Raw genomic sequence first — 26,739 nt, 5'->3', positions numbered from 1 at the left:
TGGTTTGTGCTGATAGGACCTTCATCAGGTGGTCCCACTTCAGATTAGAAAAGGAGATGGATGAGCTTTGTGGGCCCTGCCAGAATATGGAGCTGCTGGGGAGGTTGGTCCTCTCCCCAGCCCTGCCCCTGGACAACATCAAGGTGACAGACAAAAGCCCCAGCTGGAGGGGTTTATACATTTAATTAACCACCCCAGCCAGAAGGAATTAAATCATCTGAGGCAAAGAAGCTGGAGGAATGGGGGGGGAGGGGGAGAGAAGTTTTTTAAAAAGCAACTACATTAAAATATCACTACATTTACACAACTTAGAGTCAAGGCTTCAGTTTCCCTCAAACTACACATTAATGTCCATGGTTTGGAACCACTGGAAGAAATTTCAGCTGCTGTCAAGCACTGATTTTCACATTCATTTATAGTTTTGCTGACTTTCCTTGTCTGTCACCTTACTCCCCTTTTTTCCTTTCTAGGACACACTGTTTTCCTGCCACTTTGGAGTGTGTTGCTGTGCCCTCAGACCCCCAAGTGAGTGGGAAACGGCGCCTGTAGCACAGCCCCCACACACCAAACCCACCCCAAGGCAGCCCTGGCTCCTTCCTTGCACCAGCACCAGGCTCTCACCAAGCAGCAACACAACAGTGCAACCTCCAGACCCCTTCCCACCCACTTCAGCAGCACCAAATCCAAAGAAATTGGTTCTCACAACCAGGAAAACCCCTCCCAAACCCTACCCGACCCAGCAGCTGGTGCAGATCCTACCTCAGCCTCAAGGGTGAAGCCTCCATCCTCCTTGCAGGCTCAACCCCCCCACCAGCCACCACAGGCGCTGCCCCGGCAGGGAGGGGCTTGTCTCTAGTCCTCAGGTAAGTAATTGGTGTCACCTGTCGGCCCCATTCCCGGCTGGTTAAACACCCACAGCTGTGCCCCGCCCCGGGGGTTGTGTCCAGTCCGGCACAGAGGAGTACTCGGACCTGCTGCTCGGCCCGACCACAGCGCGGGGAGCTCATAAAACTGGTTGGGGTTTGCTGGGTGGCTGCAGCGCCTCTGCCCTTTCCGGCAGCAGGAGTGTCCGGGCATGGAGATTAAAGCGCTTCCATCATTAGTGCTCTCAGTGTTGGGCACTGTTCTCACAGCGAGCTGAACATGCAGACACTGCTCTGGGGGTTTCCGGTAGTAATAAAGGACCTGAGAGGATTTAAGGATATTTTTTTTTTTTGTTCCCTATCTGCTTTAGGTGGTCTCTGAACCCCAGTATTTTTAGCCAGTGGAGGTGGCTGGACCCGCCATGTCCCTGAGTCCAGCACAGTCCCCGGCCTGGCTGGGTCAGTCTTTGGTCCCTGTCCCTCCCGGGTGGCCACGCCGCGAGAGCCCCAGGAGGTGGCAGCAGCCCTTCGTGCTCGTTTCCTGCGGTGGGAAATCAGCCCTCGATCCTTCTCTGGAGGCTCCTCTCGGTAGGCGGCAGCAGACACAGCCGGGGATGGCCGAGGGGCAGCCCGAGGGCACAGCCCAGCCCGGGGGTGCAGCAGGTCCTGCTGCTGCCGGACACGCCGTCGCTGCGTCCCTTGGCGGGAGGACGGCTCGGCTGACGGGCAGGGGGAGGTTTCTTTGCCCCGTGCCCTATCCCTGTGATCATTCGCATGTGGTCCCAAGCCCTTCCAGGCTCCAGCCCCGGCCACTCTCTGCAGCTGCCATGGCAGCAATGCCCCATCCCTGTCCCCATCCCTGTCCCCATCCCTGTTCCCATCCATCCCAGAGCGTGGCTGCCAACACAGAGCTGAACTGAGCCAAACGCCAGTTTTGCATGAATGGATTTACTTTAGAAATGGACAACTTCTGGAACACGGTGACTTGGTCAGCACGGACACCACGGGATCCCCTCGTGTGACAGAATGCCTGGGATGGGTCAGAGGAGCTGCTGGGGGGGCTCTTGTAGGGGTGGCTTTGCATCAGGTCCTTGGCATGGCTTCTCGGTCCCTTTGTCCCAGCCCCTCCCCGTGGGTGTGCTGCCCACACTGACCTCCAGGGCCGACTCAATCCTGCAGGATGCTGTTGCCCTGGCAGCTGCTGCCCTGTTGTTCCTGTGCCAGCGACACCTGTGCCACAGCGCCGTCTCCAGGATGTTGCTCAGCCACAGATTTGTCATTCCCTGCCTGGAGATCACAACGTGGGACTGCCATTAGTCACTCCAGGATTATTGTAACCCCCAATCCTTGCTCTAAACACACAGCAGTGGTGGGTTTCATTCAAATGGAGGGGTAGCACAGCTGGCACAGAGAGCAGTCCCTGAGAGCTATAGGGAGGTGCTTCATAATCCCAAGTGAGGTAGCTGTGTGACACAGTCCTGCTCCCCAGCAGGAGAGGATGTGGTTGTGGGGGCTGCAGGAGCCAGCACTGAAGGTAGATGCCCCTCAGGGCCTCCTGGCCCCTAGCCTGCCCTGCCAGGCACAGTTTTAAGATAACCAAGTGGCTACTTGGCCATCAGAGCACCAGGATGGAAAAACCAAGGCCAAGGGCCCAGGGAGGAAACAGCAGGAGAGACTACCCTGGGCTGCACCCTGGGCAGATCTCAGGCACTTGGGGTCTGGTTTTGTTCTTGTTCTTGCAAGTGCAAAGACCAGGCTCAGAGCTGCAGGAGCCAAACCAGAGCAGGATGCAGGGCTGGTCTTACATGTTCACGTCACTTCATCTACAGAACACCTGGGGACCCGCTGGGTAAGTGGGTGAGAGGAATGTTGTGTTTGGGTTTGTCCTGCGGCGCGCTGGCAGGACAGAGCTGGGCACAGCCGGGCTCAGAGCAGGTCTTTCACCAGGGCTGATGGCAGGGCTTCCCCCGCCACATTCACAGCGCCCAGGCCTGACCTCTTCCGTGTGACCAGCACCATCACCTGCACTGTCCTCTTCAGCCCCGGCTGGCAAGCAGCTCCATCGGCCAGGATGGCCAGGGGACCACGCAGGGGGGAGCTGCCGGGTGCCTGGGGCGGGTTGAAGCACTTGGGGTAGTTACTGAAACACTCAAAAGTGTCGTTGCAGTTCCTGCAAGCCCCGGCGTGGTCACTGACGCCCGGGGGCGGGAAGGGCCGGAGCGCCGCGCTCGGGCAGCCGCAGCACGGCAGGGTGCGGAGGGCCTGGAGGAGCACCCTGTCCTTGGAGAGGAACTTGTGGAAGTTGGGCTTGAAGAGCAGGTACACCAGTGGGTTGTAGAGCGTCGAGGACTTGGCAAAGACGGCCGACAGCACGAAGGCCAGTGCTGGCACCTGGCTGGTGTCCCCGAGCAGTGCCCACAGGGCAACCACGGCATAGGGGGTCCAGGCAGCCAGAAACCCCAGGCACACGGCAACGCTCAGCTGGAAGAGAAGGAGATGGAGATAGCAGCACCAGGAGCCTCCTGTGGCACACATGGGACACTGACACCCCTTCCAAAACTCAGCCATGTGCAGCTGGACCCCAAACAGTCCTCACATCCCCTCAGACCTCTGGACCTATCACCCTGGAGCACTGGGATGTCAGACATCAGGGCAGCAACTCAGCACACCCCATGCATAAATCTGCTCTCACTTCAGGCAACCCACACTCCATCTCATCTGGGAAACCTGGGAATTGCGTCAGCCCTCCGCAGCAGACACCTTGCTGAGACCAGCTCAGTGTCGGACCCCAGCAGCCCTTGGAAGCACTGAAAACCCCTCTGGCAATCTGTGTGCTGGCATGTGGGTTGACTGGGACTCCTGGAAACAGGCTGTGCTCAGCCCCCTCCCCTGATCGGACATGGCTTGCCAGTCTTGCCAGGCTTGCAAGCTGTTTTCTTTCATGCTGTGTTTTTTTTTAAAGGGTATTCACTTTTTTTTTTTTTTTGACATATCCTTGGTAAATTATAGTATTAGCTTGTAGTCTGGGGAACAATGACTCATGCAAGCTCCTTTCTGATCTTTTCCAATGTAATTTAAAATGAAAACTCCTCCACCTGATGGCTTTAAATGAGAAATATGTTATTACCCACACTGACACAAACACCTGGAGAATTCATCAGGAACAGCAGACACCCGTCAGGAGGGGCCCTGCTGCATTCACCTGCCCACAGGGCAGGGGGCTGGGGCACCCCAAGGCCCCACAGCCCCCTGATCCCCCCTACCTTCAGGAGCAGGCTGTGCAGGCTGCTGGCTCTGCGCTGGGGGGACGTGTGCTGCTGGACGGCTCTCCGGGACACCCACACCGTCCACAGGATCAGCGAGTAGGAGGCGAGGATGAGGAGGCAGGGCAGGAGGTAGCAGAAGATGAAGAGGGCGAGGATGTAGAGCGTGGCCTCCCTGCTGGAGGTCTCCCAGGTGATGCAGCAGGCTGTCCCGTAGGGCTCGGGGCCGTAGCTGCCCCACTCGGCCAAGGGGGCCGTGGCGAAGGTCAGGGCGTAGACCCACACGCACAGCAGCAGCACCGCGGCGTGGCTCGGGGAGAACCTGTTCCCTGCGGCACAGGGACTGCGCTGAGAGTGGCTTCTCGTGGCTGAGGGTGGGTGGAGAGAGGGGACCGCAACCCTGAGCCACCCACACCTCCAGGCGCCGGCACAAGGAACCAAGAAGAATGTCAGGTTTGGCCCCAGCCCGGCAGGGTCGGCCACAGCATCTTCAGACTCCGGGGAATTGCTGGGAAGGGGCTGTGTGTGACACGAGGGGACACACTGCACCCACAGCCCACGGGCTGCCAGCAGGGTGGCTGGGCAGCTGCCCCTGACCAGGACACAGGGCAGGGGCTGCTCAGGGCCACCCCACACCCTGCCACTGCCAGGACCTTTCCCTCCCTGCAGACTGAAACTCTGGCAGAGGGGGCTTTTTTTCCTTTTTGTCCCCCAATCTCCCCCATCAAATCTCAAACTCTCCAATCTTCTAAAACTCATATAAAGTGCTAATTCTTCAGCCATACATAGAAGTAACATTTTTCTTAGAAACTAAGAAATTAAAAGCACATTTTGATTATGCACTTCCTCACAGGAGGTGGGCTGGGCTGTAGATAAATCCCCTGTGCCAGACTGCCCAGCACAGGTCAATTAAGAGCAGAAGCTGCTCAGGGAAAAGCCACCAGCACCTGGGCTGCCCTTCAGTAGCCAGCTCTCATCTTTATCTTTCCTCCCACCTTTTTAGTGACCCTCTGAGCTGCTGTGCTGGCACATAACCAAGGTGACTCTGCTCCAGCAGTGCCCTCGAGGCACTGAGAGCTGCTGAGGACAAAGCATGCTGGTGGCTGGCAGTGGCCACAAGCTCAGGGCAGACTGGCAGTGAGTTGGGGGAGAGGATGGACCCTGGGGTGCTGGGCCACAAATCAAACTAATACCTCTGATTTCCCATTTTATTTCTATTTTTGGTCTTTAATGCAAAGTGTGAAGATGCATGCTAGATGGAGGATTAGCAGCTGAGCTGAGGAAATTAAGAACCCCAAATTGGAGGAGGAGCTGTGTAGGGAATGAGTAGAGAGCACCCCTGGGTCCCCTTGCTTCCTCAGGTGCTCTCTGCAGTGCAAACATTCCCCTTAGCTCTGTGGAGGACATCCAGGACTACAGGACAGGGCTACAGACAGGAGCTACAGCACTGCGAACCTGTATCAATTATTTCAGTGAATTATACATATTTGGCTTATGGCTCTCCCACCAAGGACCAGGGAAAGCAGCTCTTGTTGCTCTGCCAGAGTTTGTGGCTTCACAGATGCAGAGTCTGCTCTGGTCTAAGCTCAAGCCTGTGATGGATGTTCAAAAACCTGCAACCTGCTCTAGTACAGCCATGTGGATGTGGCACCTGGGGTCATGGTTTAGTGGTGGACTTGGCAGTGCTGGAGTGACAGCTGGACTCTGTGGTCTTAAAGACTTTTTCCAACCTAAACTTGTTTCTGTGATTCTACAGCTCAGTGCATTGACTGGGAAGGGGTTGCCCCGAGGCAAAACTTTTCCAGAAGAGGTGGATCTGACTCACTACAAAAAAAAAAAAAAAAAAAAAAAAAGGGGGGGGCTCTGTTGACAGAGAGGGGTGTAGGTATGGATCAGGTAACGCATCCCAGCACTTACCATATGCTGGGTAACAGACCTTGAGGCAGCAAACCGTGCTGAGCACCGTCAGGCTGGCGAGGCTGCACAGCCCGAACAGGACCCCGCAGAAGGCGTAGAGGGTGCAAACCGCCCGGTCGAACAGCCACCTGCCAGGAGAGCTGCACGTGAGCCCATCCTGCCCCCTGCCCAGGGCAGCTGGATGACAGCCCTGCCACAGGGGTCATCTCCACGGTCCCTGCTCCGCAGGGATGATGGGAATTTCCCAGCTGCTGGTCCCACATGAGCAGCAAAGCTGGGCACGTGTCGGGGGCTCCAATGGGCTGCCCAGGTACCAGCACCTGATTGAGAAAACATGGGCATGATCTCGCTGCTAATTTGTTCTCTGAGCATCCCAGTGACAAGCACGGATGGAGCCACAGGTGCAGGAGCTGCCCTGCTCCACGCTGGCACACACCACTGCAGTGTCTGTGCCACGTGGTACCGGCTTGGAGACAGACCCTCCACCAGCCCCCTTTTACAGCAGGTCTGTGTGAGGAACCAGAGGGACAGGGAGCAGCAAAGCACCCGTGGTGGGATGGATGTTTGGGAGCTTACACAGTGCCCCAGTGCCACCAGGCTGAGGCCTGGGCCCCCCTGCACCCCCTGTGAGGGATCTCCCCACTTCCAGACAAGGTTTGCAAACTGCCCCCTGCCACTCCCCTGAGGTACCTGTGTGCAAAGAAGGAGGAGGTGGCCAAGGGGAAGAGCGTCACTGTCATGCTCAGGTCACTGATGGCCAGGTTGACGATGAAGAACTCGGCAGGTTTCAGCAAGGACCTCTTCTGATAGGCCACCAGCAGCAGCAGTGAGTTCCCAGAGAAGGACATGATGCCTGTGGAGAAGGCAGAGGAACAGTGCTGTGTGTAACAGAGCCAGGAAGGGAAAAAGGAACATCTCGAGACGTTTGGAAGCAAATACCAGAGAAGTTTACAGAGCCTGGAAAGGGCTCCAGGCTTCCCTCTCTGGACCCTGGGCTGAACAGGGGAGCCCACGGGACCCGCAGAGCTCTGTGAGCACATCTGGAGCTGCTTTACATTGGATCTGATCCCTTCCCCTTCCTGAGATCCTACAGAGGCGTTTGGTAGGAGGGCAGTGATGGGATGAGACTGCAATGGGCTCTGGGTGCAGAATCTGGCCAAAGTCACTTCTTCCAGCTGGAAGGAGCAAGGGGGGCACTTCCTTCCAGCTAGATAAATAACAGGGGCTTTGTGCAATTGTCCTCTGATGTGAGGCCAAGGAACTGGGCCCCTTCCCCTTTGTAATTTCTTCCTGGCAATGTCACTCCTGTGACTCTGTGCTGTCCAATATCATGGTAACAAAACAAACAAGAAGAAAGGAACTATGAAGATCAAGGAAAATCCAGACTAAACAAAAGAAGGCTCTCTGTTTGCTATTAGTGTATTTAAATCAACAGTGGTGATTAAAGTTTTATAAGAAGGGCTTTCTCTTTTTGATTACGTAATTGTGCTTTCATGGAAAAGAGGTTTCGGTGTCCTCAGAAGGGGAATCTTTGCTGCTCTTGAGCCAGGTTGGGCAGGATAAGAGTTTCTCCCTAATGGATTAGGCTGGAAATTAAATCCCATGGTAAGAACCAGCTTCCAAAGCTGCTGAATGGCCAACACTAAAGTTCCCCTCAGGAACAGGATTCTCACATGGGACCTCGCCAAATACACAGCTTTGGAGGCTTTGGAGTTGCTGGAGGGCAGAATGCTGAGATGTTTGTCCTTCTTCCCAGACTCACAAGGCATTTTTCCCACAGAGTGAGTCTCACATCAGTGGTTAAGTACTTTTATCAGCTGTAGGACTGCTGTCAGTCCAGTGATGTGAACATCTCTTGGGTTCCCCATCCTCACAGACATAAAAACCTCTTCTAGCATTTGGGAGAAAACTTGCTCAGGGCTTAGAAGACTTGGGAGGCTTTTCTTTGCCCCATCATTCACTTCTGGCCCACACTAACCAGGTCTGGGCCACCTCAGAGCGAGGCCCAGCCCCTCAGTTTTGCCTTCTGGCTTTTCAGTGCCACTAACTCCAAACCACAGAACATTCACCAGCAGCTTCTGCTGAGAGCAAGGGCCAGCTCGAGGCCCAAATCCCCTTCAACAAACATGAAGCTGGGTGATGCCAACAGAGTCCCTGCCCATCTCACAGCGGGTGGCTGTGGTAGGAGTTACAGCACGTTCCTCAAAAGTTATTCTTCAACTGTCCAAATATTTGAAACCATAGCAGGCACTTGCAGTTCCCCTGAGAGGGGAATGCAGTCACCAAGCTTTGGCCAGATCATCATTTTGAGTAATGTGGGAAGGGTCAGTTTAATTATTCTGCTAATGACTGGACACTTCTGGAAGCATCAGTGCCTGAAAAGGCCTGGATGTCTCTGGAAGGCAGGCAGGCAGCACCTGGGCTGCCTGCAGCAGGGACACAGGGATAAGAGGCCTTTCCTTACCAAAGACTAAATAGAGTGTGCCAAAAATCAGGTCTTCTCTCTCCGATAAGGTGGAGGTGAACACCGAGATGTTGGACACATTTCCCATCTGCAAAGCAAGATACACACACAAGTGAGAGTGAGTTCTGGCAAATGAAGGAGTGCCCAGCTCCCTTGGTTTCTGGGACAACAGCTCTTGGCCAGCTGTGTAGAACCCCAGACCCAGCTGACTCTGCCTGCAGCACCAACCATGTGGAAAGGGAAGGACGGAGGAGGTTTTGCTACTTATTCATCAGCTTCTAAGTTTCTCTTCAGAATTGTTCGAGAAAGTGGCTCTTTCTTTCCCCTCAACCACAAAAAGATAAAAACGGTGCAGAGCTCCCACAGACACATTTTGGATGTGTGCACTGAGATACCAGCCTGTGCCTTTGGGATAAACACACTCACATTTGGGCAGCTACAGCTCTGTCTGAGCCACTTGTTGCTCTGCCCATCCCTGTTGCAACAGACTGCAAGGAAGGGACTGCAGGTGCTGGTGATGACAGCCCTGCAATGGTGCAAGTTGGGTGAGACCCAGCTGAGGGGTCAGAGGGTTGCAGAGATGTCCCAGTCTCTGGGGTGGCCCCTGGGGAGCCACTTGCCCTGGGAGCAAGGCTGGTGCAGAGGAGAGTGAATCCAGCAGGAGAGGAGGAGGTGGAGGGGCTGGAGGCTGCCCCCATGTATGATGGGGGGCAGGAGGACATAATCCCAGAGGTGAAAGGGGGCTGTTGAGTTCATCTCTTCCACAGAGCACCCTGGATGCTCAGTGCTGCACAGCCCAGTGGAAATAACCTCATTTCCTCTCCTGTGCTGTTCAGAGGGCAAGCACTGTCCACGTACAGGGACAGGTGATTTATATCTCCCTGCACAGACCAACTGACTCTGGCCATGAGAACGACGTCCTTCATTAACCTAATCGGAAACAACCTTCATTTAGGGCTGGGCAAATCGCTCCTGAAGTTCTCATAATGCACAGTTCTCCCCTAGGCCACATTTCATCTTCCTCAAGAGACCTTAGAAGCAGCTGAGCTGAACACAGCACATGCACACGATCCCTCTGAGAGGCTTTAGCAAAGCATCCATTATAAACATGGGGCCAGGGAGAAAGGAGGGACTGTGGTCACACAGCTGCACTGGGGACAAGACAGGGCAAGGCCCACCATGAGCAGTCTGGAAGGAATTGTTCCTGCTCCTCAGCATGCAGGCACACACGCAGCAAGGGAGAGAACTGGCCAAGACTGTAGGTCTTTATTTCCTTCAGATCCCTGCCAGCTCTCCATCCTGCAATACATCAGGGGAGCTGCAAGTGGCCTGGGAGATCAAGTTGGCAAAAAGGAACAATAATCTGCAGGAGAGGAACTTCTATTTCTGACATTGTTTGGGATAGGCCTTATTTTTATGGTTGTGCTTGAGCTACTTGTAAAGCACACATCACTCCCTGTAAGACAGAACTGATAAAAATGCACCTCTTGCACTGATCAATGTGCTGATGTCATTGACACACAGACAATAAATCAGTTTTATAGAAACATGGAGAGCTATCACTTTCGTGCCCGAAAGTAAATCATAAACTGGATCCTGTAAACTTGCCTGTGCAGCAGACAGGCAAGTGAAGCTGGGATCAGCACAGAAACTAGTGAAAAATCTCACACTTTCCCCTGCTGCTTTCAATGGGGGCTTGTAAAGTCTTCAACCCATCCCCACCCACAAAGGTGGTGCACTTGTCTGAGCTCCTTTGCTGGGGGCAGGGTGTGCTGGGACCTCTTCTCACCTGGCCCCAGGAGGTGCTTACATGGTCTTTTTCCCTGTGGAAGCAAGACAGTGAGTAGCCTGCTTCCCTGGCAATTCACAAACCTGTTCTGGTTGTTCTTGCCTGCTGGCAACCTGCCCCAGGGTCCCCCTCCCACCGAAGTGCTCCCTCAGGTGAGTGTGTGATGGGGAAGCTTGCACAGGCCTCCCTCTCGGCTGTCACCTTTAGGGGATGGAGAGTGACAAGCTGCAGAAATAATCAGTGCAGGTATTAAACACACTCACAATAATTTCTGACAGAAACAGCTACAGGAGTTTTCTTCCAACTCAGAAACATTTCAAACGCATGACTGTGCTCGATCAAGATGGATCTGTGGCTCCTCGGGGAGCGATTCAGCTGAGACTGTCTCCTCAGGGTAGCCAGCACAGCACAGCACAGCCCTTCAACATCAAACTGCTCGGCCACGTAGTCTCTGGGCATACAGAGCTGCTGCTGAATTTGATTTAAGCTCCATTGCTCAGACTGTTCTGAGAAGAGACAGACTGTGAAAGCTCCTTTCCCCTCAATTTAATCAGACTTCAAAATGAGATGAAGTTTTCCAAGCAGCTGCTGCCACAGGTACATTACCAGGAAACCCTTGTACTCTGCATCCCAGCCCTTATTCTTGTGTTCACAGGAAGAATCAAACCTAAACCTAAAGTTACGTCCTGTGTCCATGTCTGGGAGGGCACTGGCATGGCTGGACTGTCCTGGTCACTCTGTCTACATGAAAGATCACAGAGTTTATTTCATGTGATTGTTGGGTTTGCCCATTTCTCCTTCAGACTTGGACAGTTGCTTTTCTTCAGCCAATATGCCACAAAGCCATGCCTGCCTCTCAGGGAAGGAAATCTCATGAGCCTGGAAACCCAGCTGACCTCCTGACTCCTTTGATAGTAAACAGTAGGAATCAATTTCTGCAATTCCTAGCTCAGGGAAAGCTCAGACATTACTGCCTGCCTAGCAAATAGTGCAGGGCTTAAAAAGTCACAGAAGAGCAAAAGCACACAGCCCTCGGACCCCTACCCAAAATCAAAGAGTTCTCCTCTGCCAGGGCTGCCCATCCCCACTGACTATAGACAGTAAAATCTGCTTTCTGCCTCAGTTCCCCATCCGGGACTCCTGAAAGCTCCTTTGAGGGGGTGCAACCCCACTCACACCCTGAGCGTGTCTCTCACTCACACTCACCGTGCCCAGGGCGGCCCCAGTGGGGAGCAGCCTCGCACCCCGGGCTGCCCCTGCCAGTCCCGGGACACCCCTGCCCATGCTGTGCTCCAGCACCCCCGGGAGCGTCCCCGCAGCATCCCGGCTCATCCCCGGCCGGCGGGGCCGGGCTCCCTGCCCTGCTGCAGCCGGGGACACGCGGGACCGAGTCCTCCCCACGCCCGGCGGTGCTCAGGGCACCGTGTCCCCCCCTCTCACCTCTCCTGCAGGAGCCCGCGGTGCCGCCCGCTCCGCTCCCCGCCGACGGGAACTTACCGGGGCAGCCCGGGATCCGCCACAGCGCTCAGCACCGCCGGGACGGACAGCTCCGCGCTCTGTCCCTCCCGCACCGCTCTCCGTCCCTCCCGCACCGCGCTCTGTCCCTCCCGCACCGCGCTCTGTCCCTCCCGCACCGCGCTCTGTCCCTCCCGCTCCGCGCTCCGTCCCTCCCGCACCGCGCTCTGTCCCTCCCGCACCGCGCCCGGTCCCGCCCCGTCCGCGGCGCTGTGCAGGCTGAGGGACACCGTCCCCGCAGCCGGGACGGCCCCTGGGCTGCAGCTCAGCCCGGGCACCCCCTTCCCCTGCACCCCGTCCCGCCAGCGCCCAGCCCAGCCCAGCCCAGCCCGCTCCCCCCGCACTCACCGCCTTCGGAGCCGCGATTTTCACAGCAAGAGAAACTGAGGCACGGGGAGCGTAGTTTAAAGCAGCACTCCATGGCCTCAGCATCCCCAGGTTCGGTTTTTGCTCCCCTCGGCCGCCCCCTCTCCTCCCCCCGGCGGAGGCAGGCTGGTAACTCACTCACCTGCCCCTGCAGACCTGGTTGGACACCGGGCAGGACCCCACGGTGCCCTGTGCGGTGCTCCAAGGACATACTCGGAGTGACAGGGAACACAAGGAGAGGGGGATCACTGCACTGTCTGTCACCAGTTTGAGCTGGGTATTGTTTTCCCCCCAAAGCATTTCATCTGTCTCTTCTTGGCAAGTCATGACCACCACTTAAATGAGCATTGTGTTAATTCCCTCCGCACCAGGAGCTTTCCCCTGGTTGCCAGTTAGAAATGGGAATGGTATCAAAAATCCTAATATTCATTTTTAGAGCTCCAAATAGTGTCAGGACTGCTGGTCAGCTTGGATTCAGGTGCTTAAAATTTACTTCACAAAGGAACCCCAAAGCTGGAGAAATTCACAGCAATAGCCTTATGTCCTCTACATGCTTTTGAAAGAGGCTTCATGAGAGCCATTTATAGACTCACCACCTATGTAAATAGATTCATACTGAGATTGTTATAAACTGAAAGTTGTTGTTTGTGTTCCGGAAATACAAAAGGCCTCAGCCAAGTTTGAGGCCCTGTTGTACAGCCCCCACACAGGGCCAGAGTTAACCCAAAAAGCCCAATATCCATCAAGGAATGTGCCCATTTTCCTTCTTTCACCTGGAATGGACCTGAGGGACAACGTTCATGACACCCCAAGGGACAGAGAGTCCTCGGTAGCATCATAAGCTCAAAGAGCAGCAGCAACACTTTCCACTCCACACTGTGTTGCCAAGAGTTACTAAACTTCATGGGCATGTTTGCACAATTGCATTATTTCTTTAGCTTAGTTTCCTCTGGAAACTGACCTCCATGTCAGTCTGTCTTTCCTCAGCAACACTGAGGAACAGTCCCCAACAGCGTTTCATTTGTCAGCCATTCTCATCCAGGGGGACTGAAGTCTTTGATGTATAATTTAGTTCCTACTTGGTTTGTGCAGTGAGGACAGACTCAAAGGAGCTCAGTGAGAAAGCTCAGTGGAGATGCCACAGAGGAGGCACAAACCTGGGTTTGCTGCCTCCCTTCTTGTCTGCAAGAGATTTCTCAGCAGAGATGGAGGAGCCAGGGGCTACAGAGGTGACAGGACAGAAAAAACAAACCTGTCCCAAAGAACACAGTAAGTCATGTTATAGCCAAAGGGCAACCCAGCTCACATCCTAAAGCCTTCAGCCGGCTCTGCCCACAGTGACAAAGCCCCAGCGAGCTGCCTGGCTGTGCAGCTGCACCAACAGTACCTTATATTCAGTGCTGGATGCTCAGGCTTTCCCTCCCAGGGCAGGTGGCTGTTTCCTCCACACACTCTCCTGCTCCCCAGCTGCTCCGTGAGGATGTGGGTGTCACTTTAGCACCAGGTGAAGAAGGGACAGTGCAGCCCAGCTGCTCCCTGTTAGAGGTGCTTCACAGTGTCCTTGCCCACCCTCAGCTTAGCATTTCTGAACTCCAGATGGTGGGGAGTAACCTGAAACTCGTATCCCTCTGCCTTTGAGAAACCACCAGCTCAGCACCAGACACAGGACCCTTTCCTGGGAGCACGCCACTAAAATGCTGGCAGCACATCTCTGGCAGTGTCAGAGAGAAGGAGGAGATGAGACTTTGAGAACCACTAGTCTGGCTGAGTTTAGACCTCCTGCCTGTGGTTCTGCCCCTGTGCTGGAAGGCACTGGCTGCAAGTATTTGTATGAGCCCCAGTGCAGTCAGCAATTACCTTCCATAACTGTGCACCTAACTCATATAGCAAATACCAACCTTTTCCACACAAAACGGGCACTGACACACAAATGCTTGTGGAGATGGGTGTTTGTAGTTCATTTATGTGTGTAATAACTGCACATGGAAAGCAGACACACAGTGATGCCTCTGTCCTGGGTATCCCCCCTGGCCCCAACACTGCCCCGCAGTGATGTCTGCTGAGAACCCTCCCCTCACTGCAGCACGTGCTCGGGGACAGTGAGCAGGGAAAGCTGATGGTAAGAGGACAAGGACAATCTCTGGCCACTTTTTTTGCACTGCTGGTGAAATGAAAAGCATTCCTGGGGTACCAAAGGCACACGGCAGAGTACTTGTTTTCTGAGACAAAGGAGGGGCGGTGCTGGGATAGCAAACCAGCTAATCAGATCTGTAAGAACATAACTTACTCATAAGACAAGCAAATATCAACTGAGGATAGGGAATATCCTGGGAAAACACTGGGAGTTCCCCAGTACCAGGAGATGAGAATTATTCAAAAGGGGGGAAAAAAATAAAAGGAAGAAATAAGAAATAAGCAGATTGGTGTGGTGGAGAGTTAATTCCCATGCTCAGTGTGCTGTGGAACAGGTGTCTGAGAGACCATCCAGCTACAGCAGAATAAGAAGAAAATTTCAGCATAACATAGAAGATATTCTAATTGCTACATCTAATTATGAGGAAATCACCATGAAAACATTATCTGTCAAACAGAGCATAAACATGTAATTGACAGTCACACTGAGAGCTGTCATCCGTTTTCAGAGGCTGCTGCTGTGGATACAAAGGCAGTACTTGTATCCATGAAGTAGAAGAGTTCTGGACTTATTATGAGGTCCTATTAATCTACATAAAGTTCATCCCAAAATGAAAACTTTGTCAAGTATATTTTCTCAAACTGAAGACAGGCATGAGTCTGCATTATCCAACTGGATTTGGTAAGGCAGCTGGAACAGATGTTTATAGCACTGCTTTGTGAAATGTCTGCTACTAACCTAATTATAAAAAAAATCTTTAATTAGCCATTAATTTTCTCAATAACTCAAAATTCTAGCCTGAGAGTTCTAAAGCTTCCAACATTAGGACTCTCAGTTTCCTTGGTTGCCTCTGCTTACCTCAGTTTCCCTCACAGGAGAAAGCAGATCACAGGGATGTTATGAGGCACAACTTAAACTTCCAAAACGTGTTGACATCACTAGGTAGAGACCTGTTCTGAATGCTTCATCCTTATTTATCACAGTCTAAACAGAAAATCGGTCAGCAACACAACAAGTGCAAACGGAACCATTAGAGGAGCTTGCAAGAGAAGAGATGTTCAGCTTTTTCCTTAAGGAGCAGTGACAGACACAGACTGGGAACACGTTCCACGGCAGGAACACGGAGCCCAGCTGCAGCCTGAAGGGTCACAGTCGTTTGTATGCAAATGACAGATCTGAAACACAAATCAGTGACAGCACAGGTGTGCAGAGATTTGGAAGCACATTGCTCAATCTCCTGCAGAGAGGATGGGAATACTTTTCTCTCTTGCACCCCTAGTTTGCTCCTGATGAATAAAGCAGCACGGACTGCAAATTGCTCTCATCAATAATCAAGCCAGGACAGGCAAAAATAAAGTGACAGGGAGCAAGGAGCCAGGGCTCAAGTGGCAAAACAGCTCTGAAGATATTGTGTTTAAAAGACATGCTATCAAAACTATTCATGAGAAAGAGAAAGGCTTTAATAATCACTTTGAGCTGGTCAGGGAGGATGGAGGCTCTGGTGACAGCCTTGTCCTTCATGGTATTTCAGACCTGTGTCCTTACTGTCATCTCCCAGGCAGGTGAGCAGCAGGGTAATGGGATGGGGAGGAGGAATTAGAGCTGCTAAGCCCCACAGTCACTCACCTGGGAAGCAGGAGGCTTGGGGAGCAGCATGAGGAGCCAGAGGAAGTGCCCTGGCACGCCATGTCAGCAGGAGATGGAAATTCAAGCTCCTGTGCAAAAGGGAAGAGAGTCATGAGTCTGAGAGGGACTTTGAATAGCCCAGCCCCATGAAAGGGTCCCATCATCAGCACAGGGTGGTCACAGGAACATGAGCCAGCTGTGCTGCCTGAGCCAAGGCTGCTGTGCCCAGCATTGTCCAGGAGCTGAAAGGAGCCTCAGCCTTCAGCCAAATGAGACATTAACCCGTGGATGTATTCACACTGAGCACAGAGACAACTGGCAGGGAGCTGTCTTAATACTTGCCTGGGTTAATGACTCAGACCTGTCCACACAGGTGTGTCTGGTACTGAGGGTATCTGCAGGAGCAGAAGGCTCAGTGCCAGATGCAAACACTATCTCCACCCTGCAGGCCAGTGTTAGTGGCCAGAGAGAGGGGAGATCCCTAAGAAACAGCTCTATTTTAAACATGATGGGCAGCAACAAAACTGCCACATGTGGGGTAGAAATGCCTGACGGGCAGGTGGGAGTGCTCACCCACCTGGCCAGTCACAAACACAGCACAGCACAGCCCAGAGTCAAACCAAAGGATGGATCCTGCATCACATCCTCACTAGGGGTTCACTTCTGCTCCTCTGAAGTTCTCCCTGCATGGCCACCAGCACAACTACAGCCCAAAGCTGCTGGAACTGAGAGGCTCCGGGTGGGATCCTTAGGGCTCATTCCTTTGTCAGCACTTTGTATGTGCAGAGAAGGCCATGTAAGAGACCAAATAAACCATCCTAAACAATCATTCACCTACTCCATAGACTGTTCCTGTGGTGCAACCAAAGTGAATGTCTGTGCTGACCAAACACAAAGTGTGGAACTGAAGAGAGGGCTTTGGATGCTGCTCAAGTGGTTGGTTAATGCCCCTTACAGAGAGGTCCAGAGGGACTTAACAAAGCAGATACTTCATAAGTCACTTCCCAGCTCCACTGCCATGCATGAGCAGGGTGTCTTAGTGAAGCATTATTGTCCCCACTTGGCAGAAAACTTGTGAAGACCAGTTTGAGAGGTTTCCAAGTCAGCCAGCTGCAGCTAAAGCATTGCATAGTACCACACTTGGCTTCCACTCAGACCACAAGAGCATTTAATTTTAGAGAGCAAACAGACAGCATAGACTAAAAGCACTGATTTTAATTGCATTCATAAAGCAGACAGCATCCTAAGCTTTAGAACACACAGAGCTCAACACAATCAGTGAGGTCACAAATGTTTCTCTAAAAGCTGCTCCTAATATTTGGCCTCAACAACAGCAGATTGAAAGATGTGCTTGGTCTGATTTATAAGACACACAAAAAAAATCACCATAAATAGGCACAGAAGAAAATTCTGAAACAAAATTGCCTGAATGTAGAGTGAGGTTCTCCAGAAAGCCTCATCCGCCCTCTCTCACTACCCTCTGGAGCAGGGATGTACCAAAGCAGTCACAGTATATCACACTAACGAAATTAATCTGGAAAGCATCACTTCCAGTTCTGTTGTGCTCGTTTTCATTAATCATGTCACCTCACTGGGCCCCTGTCTCTCACCTGCAAACAGCATTAGTGGTATTTGTCTTGCACGCAGTGTGGTATGAGGTTCTGCTCATTACCTGTCTGTGCACGGCTCTGCAATCTGCATACAACGAGTTCTTCAGCATGCCAGTCACATTTTCTCCTTTGGTATCTCCCAGGCACATTTTGTACCCACTATTCCTCCCCATCAGTCTGTTGTGCCTCACTGTCAAGTGACTCACAGATGTCTGTGCCCATCACTTCCTGCGTCTGACCTTAAAGGGAGGGGAGAAACCCCACCACATCTCTCTGACAAGATTTAGCCCCACTAGCTGATTTTTATCAACTCACATTTCTCCCACTGCTTTGTGTTCTCATCTGATTTTTATCATCACCAGATTCTCACCTAGCCCAGCTGAGGTCACACACACCGGCCTATAATTTCCTGAGCATTCCTGTGCTGAAGAGGCAGCTCAGCATCTTTGCAAATGGGTCAGGGATGGATCTGAAGGGTAATATTTAGTGAGAAACAATGCTAGGTGATGGCATTCATGTAAGGCAGATCTAAGCTACAAGCCACACATGCTGTTGCCCAACTTCCTACCATCTGTCCACCAAACTTTCAGCTTTATGTTCAACAGACATTAATCCCATGCTTGTATACTTAGATGTAGGCATGAGGTAACACATATGTTGCTCTTGAGATGCATTTCCCCCCCTCACAATTTGTGCTTGTGACTGTAATGGAAATATATATCAAAATATATGTTTCTGTTCTTGTATTTGGCTTTTCAGTGCCACCCACAATTCCCATTGCCTGCATATTCTGGCTTCCCACATCCCACTTGTCCGCTGTGCTTTGAATCCTGCCTGTTACTTAAAGTCCAGCTGGCCAGAGTTTAACCCTTAACTTTCAGGGTCCTCTCCCAGGCTCTCTCTCCACATCAGCCCTGCTCAGCTGCACAGCCTGACAGGACACTGCAAAGTATCCTTGGGAGCACTGTGAGGGCTGGATCCCACCCAGAGTCAGCACACGGGGAGGAAACAGCCACTCAGCAACCAGGGTGCTCCCTCCCCACCCTCCCCTGCCATGAAGAGCATCTCACCTCCTGCCATGGCTTCACAGCAAAGTTCAGGGAAGAAACTGAAGCAGAGGGGAGCAGGGGAACGTGTGGAATAACAAGCTGATGGTCCTCAAGCAGGTTCTGATGCTGGGAGTCAAGAGTTGGCCTTGCGGTGGAAGCCCGGCTAAAAGCCTGGAAAGCAGAGGGCACAAACCCCAAACAGAAGCAGGTTGCACTCAGAGCAGCTGAGAGCCACCCACAGAGACTGCAGTTATCCCAGCCACAGTGGGATACCTGCCTTCAAACACCACTACAGAGAAAACTCCTCCTGCTCACGGCTCTCCCACAGCCTCGATAAGGGCTGGGTGGTGTGAACGGTGCAAAGGCTCCGTGTGCCTCCCGAAGTTATCACAGAGGGAACAGATGGCTGAGATCAGAGAGCACTTTAGTTCAGACAGCTGGAGCTGAACATAGCACAGCCTTCGACTGTGGTGTCTCCTTTATGCCCACTTTTCCCAACAACACCAAAAAGAATGGCTCACCTTTAGGCTCCCATCACACACACTGGACACATTAGACCATTTAATATAATTTTCTGCAAAATCTCTGCAAGTGAACAAGCAGATCCATTAACATCCACCCCAGCTCACATGTGCACTGCAAAGTGGAACCAGTTCACCCAGCACTGGCAGACCAGTACGTGCCTCACACGCTGGAGTGAATTTTTCTAATTTTTGGTCTATTCTTTTCTAATGTTCAAAATCTTTGAAAACGTGCAGTATATTATCAAGTTATTTCATTTCAGAAAAACACATGGCAGACTAATTTCCATTAAAATGCAGCAATTTAACTAGATCTTTAGCTGGACTTTCAAATTGTTCCTAATTATTATTCCCTTTGAAATCTATCAACTTTCTTTGCTGCCACCTTTTCTGCACTAGACTATAAAAATAGTATTTCAAAGAAAAATCACTTTTATATGTAATAATCAGACACCACTTCATTATCAGGCTCAATTTTTAAGTCAATTTTCCCTCTTCCTTTCTGAAGGACTGTCAGGCCAATAACTTTCTCCCCTTATCTTCCTACTCATTCCACTCCTTGGCATGGGTGTAATTTCTTTCTCACATTTCTTTACTCCATGGCTTGACAGTTTTTAATGAGCCTTCCACACCTGTGGTTTTATCTAGCATTAATTCTGTCCCCTCAGTTCCTCTCCCTGTTGCACAGATCAGGTTTAACCACACTGCAATCAGTGCTCCTGCCCAGCCTAAACCAGCACAAAGATTATGGTACCAGCCTTTGGTTTTGGTATGAAATTGTGTCAGTCGTGATCTAAAGACGCTGCCCTGGAGTGGTGCATAAACCAGCTCGGGGTCTCAATTTCTAGCTGAACATTTTCCCTAATCACAAACTCACTCACAATCCCCTCTGCTGGCAACAGGAGAGCTCTTGACCAAACACAACTGGAAATTGGGCTGCCCTTCATGAAGGTGCTCCTGGGGCAAAGCTGTTGGGTGTCCTGATGTCAGAGTTTGGGGAAAACTGTTCAGCTACAGCCCCTGGGGAGGAGGGGGAGATCTGAACACCCCTGCAGACGAGCTGGTGCTTTTCACAAGCACCACATTCCAAAGAGTGGAAATGGAGAATCTGGGACATGACTTTCAGTTTGACAGGGAAGGTGCCTGCTGACAATGAATGAACCTCCTTCAAGCTTTGTTGGGGAAAAAAAAAAAGACAAATACTAAGTGCCAGGGAAATAAAAATACCCCATCACTTCACTCTATCCTGTCACTCTGAACAATGCAGTGCTTGTTTTTAGGGCTCCTTCTCACATGGCCATACAATTTCTGAACAGTGCAGAGCACTGACATAAAAATCACAGCCTGTAGCCATTATCTAGTCATATGGAAAATATCTGACTGAGGAAACAGTGTCCTTCACTGGAGAGCCTGAGTGATAAGCTGCAGGCAGAAAAAGCAGAATCAAATCAGTGTCAAATCCACATTCACTCCAAAGACATGTGAGCATCCTACTTGTGCTCAGTAAAAGTCATTTTGCCAACAGGCTCTGAGCCTGTTGAAAAGCAGGAAGTGCAATGAAAGGAAAAAGAGGATTTTTAAGTCAAACACTGAAACATACCAGAAAATGCCCACAACATGCCCTGAGATACAGACTCAGGAACAGCCAGGAGGCAAAATACAGTGATTATACCTTGTACCACAGCAGGAACATTTGGGTTTGATGGTTTCTAGCAAGCAGAGTTATTGGCGGCAAAGCGCCGTAAGGTTTTGCACTTCTGCAGAGACGTGATGCTTTGTAGGGTCTCTCAACTTTCTTTCCCCCAAATCGTGTTTATAGATCTCAGTGCCTCAACATAGCCCAAAATTTTACAGAAAACAGGTTGTTTTTTTCCTCAGCTTTTCACTGTACTGCAGCTAAGGCAAGTAGGATGATGGCTACACACCACATCTTCATGTCTCAACTCCCTGCAGAGCAAGACCAGACAGACACCAGGTCCCAAAGGTATCCAGACCATTGCAACATTTAACAGGCCGTATTTTAAGCTGAGAGCACTGAACCAGGAAGGAAGAATTTAACTCCAGCTGCAGGCAGATCTGCACTAAAGACAAATTTGTGCCAGAAGTTTTCAGTGTGAGTTACCAGCATCTGACTACTGCACCTTTCTCTGTTGTGAAAGGAAGCTCTTGGACATAAGCATCGTTTTATTAAGCAGCACATAATGCTCACTGTAGTATATACAGCAGCACAGTTATCATGCTCTATTTCACAGCATTAAAAATGAACTATTCTCCAAGCAGGAGAAATCTTCATATCAAAGATTCAAGCACCACAGGCTTCGGTGCTGTCAGAAGAGATTATTTAAATTTTTGATATGCCTCTAAATAGTCCAAGACTTTACAAGTCACAGTGGAAAGTGAATCAGACTTTGATTCCTGAAAGAGGCAGAAGTCACTAGAAGAGTCCAAGTGAAGGGTGTTTTTGAAAGACTAGACATGGCAACTCTTCCCAGAGCCTGGCAGTGATGTGTGGAGTGGAGAACACATTTCAAATGATTCAGTGCTTCTCCACCTGAATATTGAAATGCAGGACTAAGAAAGGGAAAGAAAAGGATCCCTGAGACTGACCTTTCAAGTCTGATCTCTGAAGATGCAAGACTCTCCCTGGTGAGACAAGGGCCACACACAGACCAAACACCCCCTTATTCTCTCAAGTACTCACCCATTCTACATCTTTTTTCTGTTACTGATTTACATGAAGAGGTTTTATGTTCTCAAGGTGAAATTTTCCACTGGAGATCTAGGACTGGGAGACAGAGTCTAGCAGCATCCTCTGCTCAGCTAACACCTCCCCAGTTCTGTCCTGGAGCAGCCCTAGGACACCCAAACCCCTGCAACCCGTCCCTGTGGGACACCACAGCCTCCAGCACCACTTCTTAGGGCATGGAAAGCCTGGGCAGACACTGAACAAAACACGCCCTTAAACGAGGTACAAAGTTCCCTTAGATCCTTATCAACACAAGATCCAAACTCCCAGATCATCTGCACAGAAGCACCATCGGTAAAAATCTGCTTAGCAGGAAACAGCATTCCTGCAGTATGGTGCTGCTCTGCCACCAGGTTTCACCTTATTCATTACACTGAATTTCTACCCTTCTTACCTTTATCCATGGCCTTGCTCACCCCTCCCACGTTTGCTGCAGCAGTTGTACATAAATCTCCTCTCAGAAGGTGGCCAAGCACATCTTACCCCCACCCCAGGACAGTCTCACCGTGCTCTGTCCTCCAGCACAAACCAGCCGGGCACAAGCAGTGACCAGCCCCAGAGTGCCATCTATGGCTATTTCACAGGACTCCACAGCACAGCAGAAAACACACAGGCACGCTCATCCCCCCTCCTGGCATCAGGAATATCCCTCAGAAAAGCTTCTGTCATTGAGGTCTGAAGAACAAGAGAATTTAGTCATAGCAGCAGATGCAACAGTAGCTGCCCTGAGAGGGCTTTTACTTCTCCTGGAGCGAGAGGCAGAGCGTGGGGAATTGAGCCCCTCTCCCCCACTCTCCCCAAAAAAGGAGAAGCAGAACATATGCACACAGCCCACTGATTTCTGCTGAGGTGGCCCAAAGCCAGCGTATAAACCAGGCTGGGTACCTGTGAAACGATGCTGGAGCACGTTAGCATTTTTAGAGTCAGAAACCAAGTACAAAGCAAAAAGAGATGGAAATGGCATTCTCCCCTCAGTGCACACCCCAGGACCAATAAATGAGCCATCTCCATCAGGGAAACCAGCCACCCAAAGGAAACCATGATCCTGGGGAGGTGTTTCACAGCAGTGCTGAGCTGACCCCTCTGGACAGAAAAGCTCATGGGGCCAACCCTGGCCCTGCAGTGGAGGAAAGATGCTTGGAGCAGGTGATATCCTAGTCTGCTTCTGCCACTGAGTCAGCCTGTGCAAGCTGCAGCCAGTAAATCCATACAGCCCCCGCCTCCATGAGATCACCTGGGCACTGGTACAGCCAGTAAATCCACACAGCCCCCTCCTCCGTGGGCACATCTGGGAACTGCTGCTGCCAGGCATGGAGAGAGCTGCCAGTGGCACTCAGCTGATCCCCTTGGCCATCCCTTCGGGGTCACAGCACAACCCTCTCCATGAGGGGAATTACAGGGATTATGCTTGAGTGTAAAAGAGAACATCTCCAAACCACCTGGCCAAACAGACCCCATCACTTCAGAGCAGGACAAGCCCCAACCAAGCCAGCACAGCACTGTCAGGTGTCTCCTGGCTTCTACTGGCAGGAGCTGCATTCAGCATTCCCACACAGCCATGCTCCACCCAGGAATGCACAGGGTCTCTGTGCCAGGAGCCAGGTCCTGGGTATCTAACAGGTTCTTCTCTACCCTTCAAGGGACCACACAGATCCTTGTTCTCCATCACTGAGCTCCTCCCAGCTGCTGTGGCCCAGCTGGCACCACACACACCCCCACAGCTCCCCAGGGGCATGAGGGACACGAGAGAGGAGGAATCCTCTCCTCCCCACCACAGACTGCCCTGTGGGAAGGTTCACCATGAACACACTGGCTAGCATAAGTGCACTGAGACACATAAAGAGGCTGTTCCTTTTCAGACTTGCTGGATGACATTAACAGTTCATTCCTCAGTGTTTGGGGCTTACATGTGTGCCGTGATGGAGAGTCATGGAGAGCTCTCCGCTTTGGCAGAGACAGCTCACCAGAACTGGCCATGCTTTAAAAAGACTGGTCTGTGAAGATTTCAGGTAAGGTAGTTAAACTGGAGCACACTGCACACAAAGCTACAGAGCAGATTTCACTTCCTTTGGGAGAAAGCAACATTTTTCACTAAGGAGTTGATGAGCAGTTGTGGGTTGATTTTTTTTTTTCTTTTTTTAAAGCAGGTTGATGATGAAAAATCTCAGAACAGTATGACTATCATGAGAATGATTTCTAAAGCAGGAAGCATGACAGTCCCACACCCACAACAGCAGAAGCAGCTGCCACACACAGGTTGTTAGCCACACATTGCAGGTCTAGTCCTGCATTTCTTAAAGCCATTGGAGCTCTGACACTGTCTTCAATGCAGAAAACTGCACAATGCAGAATTAAAGCCCAGAAAAAACAAATGAGTGGTACTACCCAAGTCAGAAAGTATTTCACATATCAAAAATCTTATCTCAGAGTAGGAACTGCTGTGATAGAGCCCAGCCTGAGCAGAAGCAGGCTTACACTGAGGATCTGCAGCACACAGAAAAGAACCTACCAGTAAGAAATATCAGTAATTAAAACAATCTCTAACCTCATGTGAAGTTGCCTGCAATATGACTTCAGTGCCTCCCAGACTCTGAATGCTGAAAGAGAGATTTCTTCTTGAGGCTAAGGAAAATTAAAAAAAAAAAAAAAATCAGAGCAGGTTGTTTCATTTTTATCTGGAACATTTCCACCTGCCCACCTCTTTTCTGCACAAAGCCTTTCCAAGTTCAGTGCGAGTCCATGCCTGGCTTTAAGCACAGGTGACACGGGAAGCTGCTGGATGTCAAGATGATTTTCACAGCCCCTTTGCTCTGTCACAGCAGCAGAAAGCCAGAGCCACTGCTGCCATCTGGGAGGGGATGGGGAACAGGGGTGGCTGCAGCCATGGCCCAGCAGTAACCAAAGCCTCTGACCCTGCTGTTCCTCAGAGTAAGGGAACAGCAATCCCGGCTCTCCTGAGGCATCTGAGGCAGCACTGCCCAGATGGGAGAAGCATTCTGCCTGCCTTTGAAAAACCTTGGAGCGACTCTGCCTTAGCAAATGGCAGGAACCAACTGGCTGTCCTCCAGGGACTCCTAAGGAGGGCAGACTCTTCCTCTTGCAGAGGTCAGAGCAACACAGCAGCTGGTTCCAAAAAGGCAACAACCTATTGCAATGCCAGAGCTCCCACAGCCTGTCCCACGCTGTGAAAGCAGCAAAAGCAGTGCAGGAAGGGGAAAATAAGGAATGATATGGATTGCTCCACTTTCAGCAGTGCTCTGTGCCGTAAATTCCTGGTTACAGGTCAGTCATCCCCACAGCTCTGCAAGGACAGCCTGGGATTAGAACTGCCTTTCCCCACTCTGGCACAGGGCTGGCTGCCCACAGCTGCCCACCAGCACCTCATCTGCCTTATCCAGGGATCTACATTCGTGTCTGATCCAAGGACCTGCCACACAGAACAAACCACGCTGGGATCTCCTCGGTGCCGAGCTCTGGTGCCGTGAGGACCAGCCCTGCTTCACACACAAGAGCACACTGAAATCTGCACAGAGAGCCTGTCAAACCGAGCAGCTGCTCCCTGGCTCTCCCACACCTCTCCTCAGATGGAGGAGCTTCAATTATGTGGCAAGCCTGCAGGATTTGGGAGGTAAAAGAGCTGCTGCCACATCACATGCTTTAACCCTTTGCCTTCCTCCAGGCACTGTGGAAGATGTGCTGCTCTGTGCTCATTTTCATGTGGTGGCTCAGTGCACAAGGCTGCCCTCAGAGTCTGGTTTTCACAGCGGTGGTGTAGGAGTACAAAACCACAAACCTACTTAGTTACTGATTCCCTGCCCCTACATTTTCAGACTGGCAAGACAAGTTACAGAAAACCTTCTCTAGGGGAACGTGATCAACTGTACAGAAGTACTTAAAAGTAACTGCAACGTTCAATTTTACTTAATGTTGTTACACAAGAGCTCTAAGACATTTTACATACATAGTTACAATCTTAGATAAACATTCCATGATTTTCAGAAGGAATCGTGGAACACCTTTCACAAATAACAGACAGGGACATTTGCAGCCCAACTCGGTTGCTGCTTAGATACTTCGATATTAGGCTAAAAGGCCTAATTCACTCTCACTGATTTCAGAGAAGCAACTAAATGAGAGCCAAACTAGGTACATCAACATGTACCTTAACTTGCAGTCAGTCACCTCCTGCTTTTCTCTCAGTCACTCTGGCAGCATTTATCAGCATGCTCAGATTAGCTCCTATTTCTAAACAAATACTGGAAAGGTGAATCTTTTCCCCCAAAGAGATTCTACAGCATAATTAGCAACACGTACCAAACACTTGTAATCCACAGTCATCTTCCAGAAAAAACAACTTCAAGGAGCTGTCGGTTCAAACCATCAAATCTAAACTACTTAACGGTGTATGGAACTTTTAAGCTCCTGTTTAGAGCAAAAGACGCAGAAAACAAGTTTATAGGTCTGTAATCAGAAACGTCAGACAGCAAGGCAGCACCAAGGCTTGTTTTATATGCACCAGAAACACGTCAGCATGAGAAGCATCACAGCGTGAGGGAAGACTTCCTGCAAGAATATTTTAGTTACCTTGAGCCTCATTTTTATAATCCTCTCCGGTACCTCCAGTAATCTTGGCAGATCTGAGTAGAGGACTTGTAGAAAAGGCACTTCAGGCATTTCAGCATTCACCTGACATGCTTTAAACACAAGGAACAAACAAAAAGAATGATCTAGTTTGGAACTTGAGAAATTATCCTGCTCTGGAGCTAGCAGGATGCAAAAGGAGCCAGGTGGTCTAATTCAAGTGCCAAAATGTACCTCAGTGGTATCACACATCTTCTGGGAGATGCAGCTTCCATCAGGAAGCTAGTTAGATAAG

The 26,739-nt window shown here is 51.1% G+C and overlaps 1 protein-coding gene across 5 annotated transcripts; it reads right to left on the bottom strand.

Moving 5' to 3' along the window:
* Window positions 1-1,795: 1,795 nt before the first annotated feature.
* LOC126639365 (opsin-5-like) lies at window positions 1,796-26,645 on the bottom strand. Of its 5 annotated transcripts, none has more exons than XM_050314106.1 (7): window positions 26,448-26,645; window positions 15,938-16,026; window positions 8,508-8,595; window positions 6,734-6,896; window positions 6,044-6,171; window positions 4,127-4,455; window positions 1,796-3,344 (listed from the first exon to the last, which is right to left on the bottom strand). In XM_050314106.1, exons 2-7 carry the CDS (start codon window positions 15,965-15,967, stop codon window positions 2,790-2,792), a joined length of 1,293 nt encoding a protein of 430 aa, XP_050170063.1. In that variant the 5' UTR covers window positions 15,968-16,026; window positions 26,448-26,645; the 3' UTR covers window positions 1,796-2,789. The 5 variants fall into 5 exon arrangements, with proteins under 5 accessions (XP_050170063.1, XP_050170064.1, XP_050170065.1 ...); XM_050314107.1 differs by lacking the exon at window positions 26,448-26,645 and adding an exon at window positions 17,918-18,131; XM_050314108.1 differs by lacking the exons at window positions 15,938-16,026; window positions 26,448-26,645 and adding an exon at window positions 22,258-22,447.
* Window positions 26,646-26,739: the final 94 nt, after the last annotated feature.

This window comes from Myiozetetes cayanensis, unplaced genomic scaffold, assembly GCF_022539395.1.
Source record: "Myiozetetes cayanensis isolate MyiCay16 unplaced genomic scaffold, myiCay2020 scf19, whole genome shotgun sequence".
Classification (NCBI taxonomy): Eukaryota; Metazoa; Chordata; class Aves; order Passeriformes; family Tyrannidae; genus Myiozetetes; species Myiozetetes cayanensis.
This window is presented reverse-complemented; position numbering and strand designations above follow the sequence as displayed.

Coding starts and splice junctions, on each gene's coding strand:
- LOC126639365 (XM_050314106.1), bottom strand. CDS start 15,967: ATGCTGCTCCCCAAGCCTCCTGCTTCCCAG. Junction 4,456..6,043: donor GGTCTGTTACCCAGCATATG/GTAAGTGCTGGG, acceptor CCTGTGCCGCAG/GGAACAGGTTCTCCCCGAGC. Junction 3,345..4,126: donor TGCACAGCCTGCTCCTGAAG/GTAGGGGGGATC, acceptor CTTCTCTTCCAG/CTGAGCGTTGCCGTGTGCCT.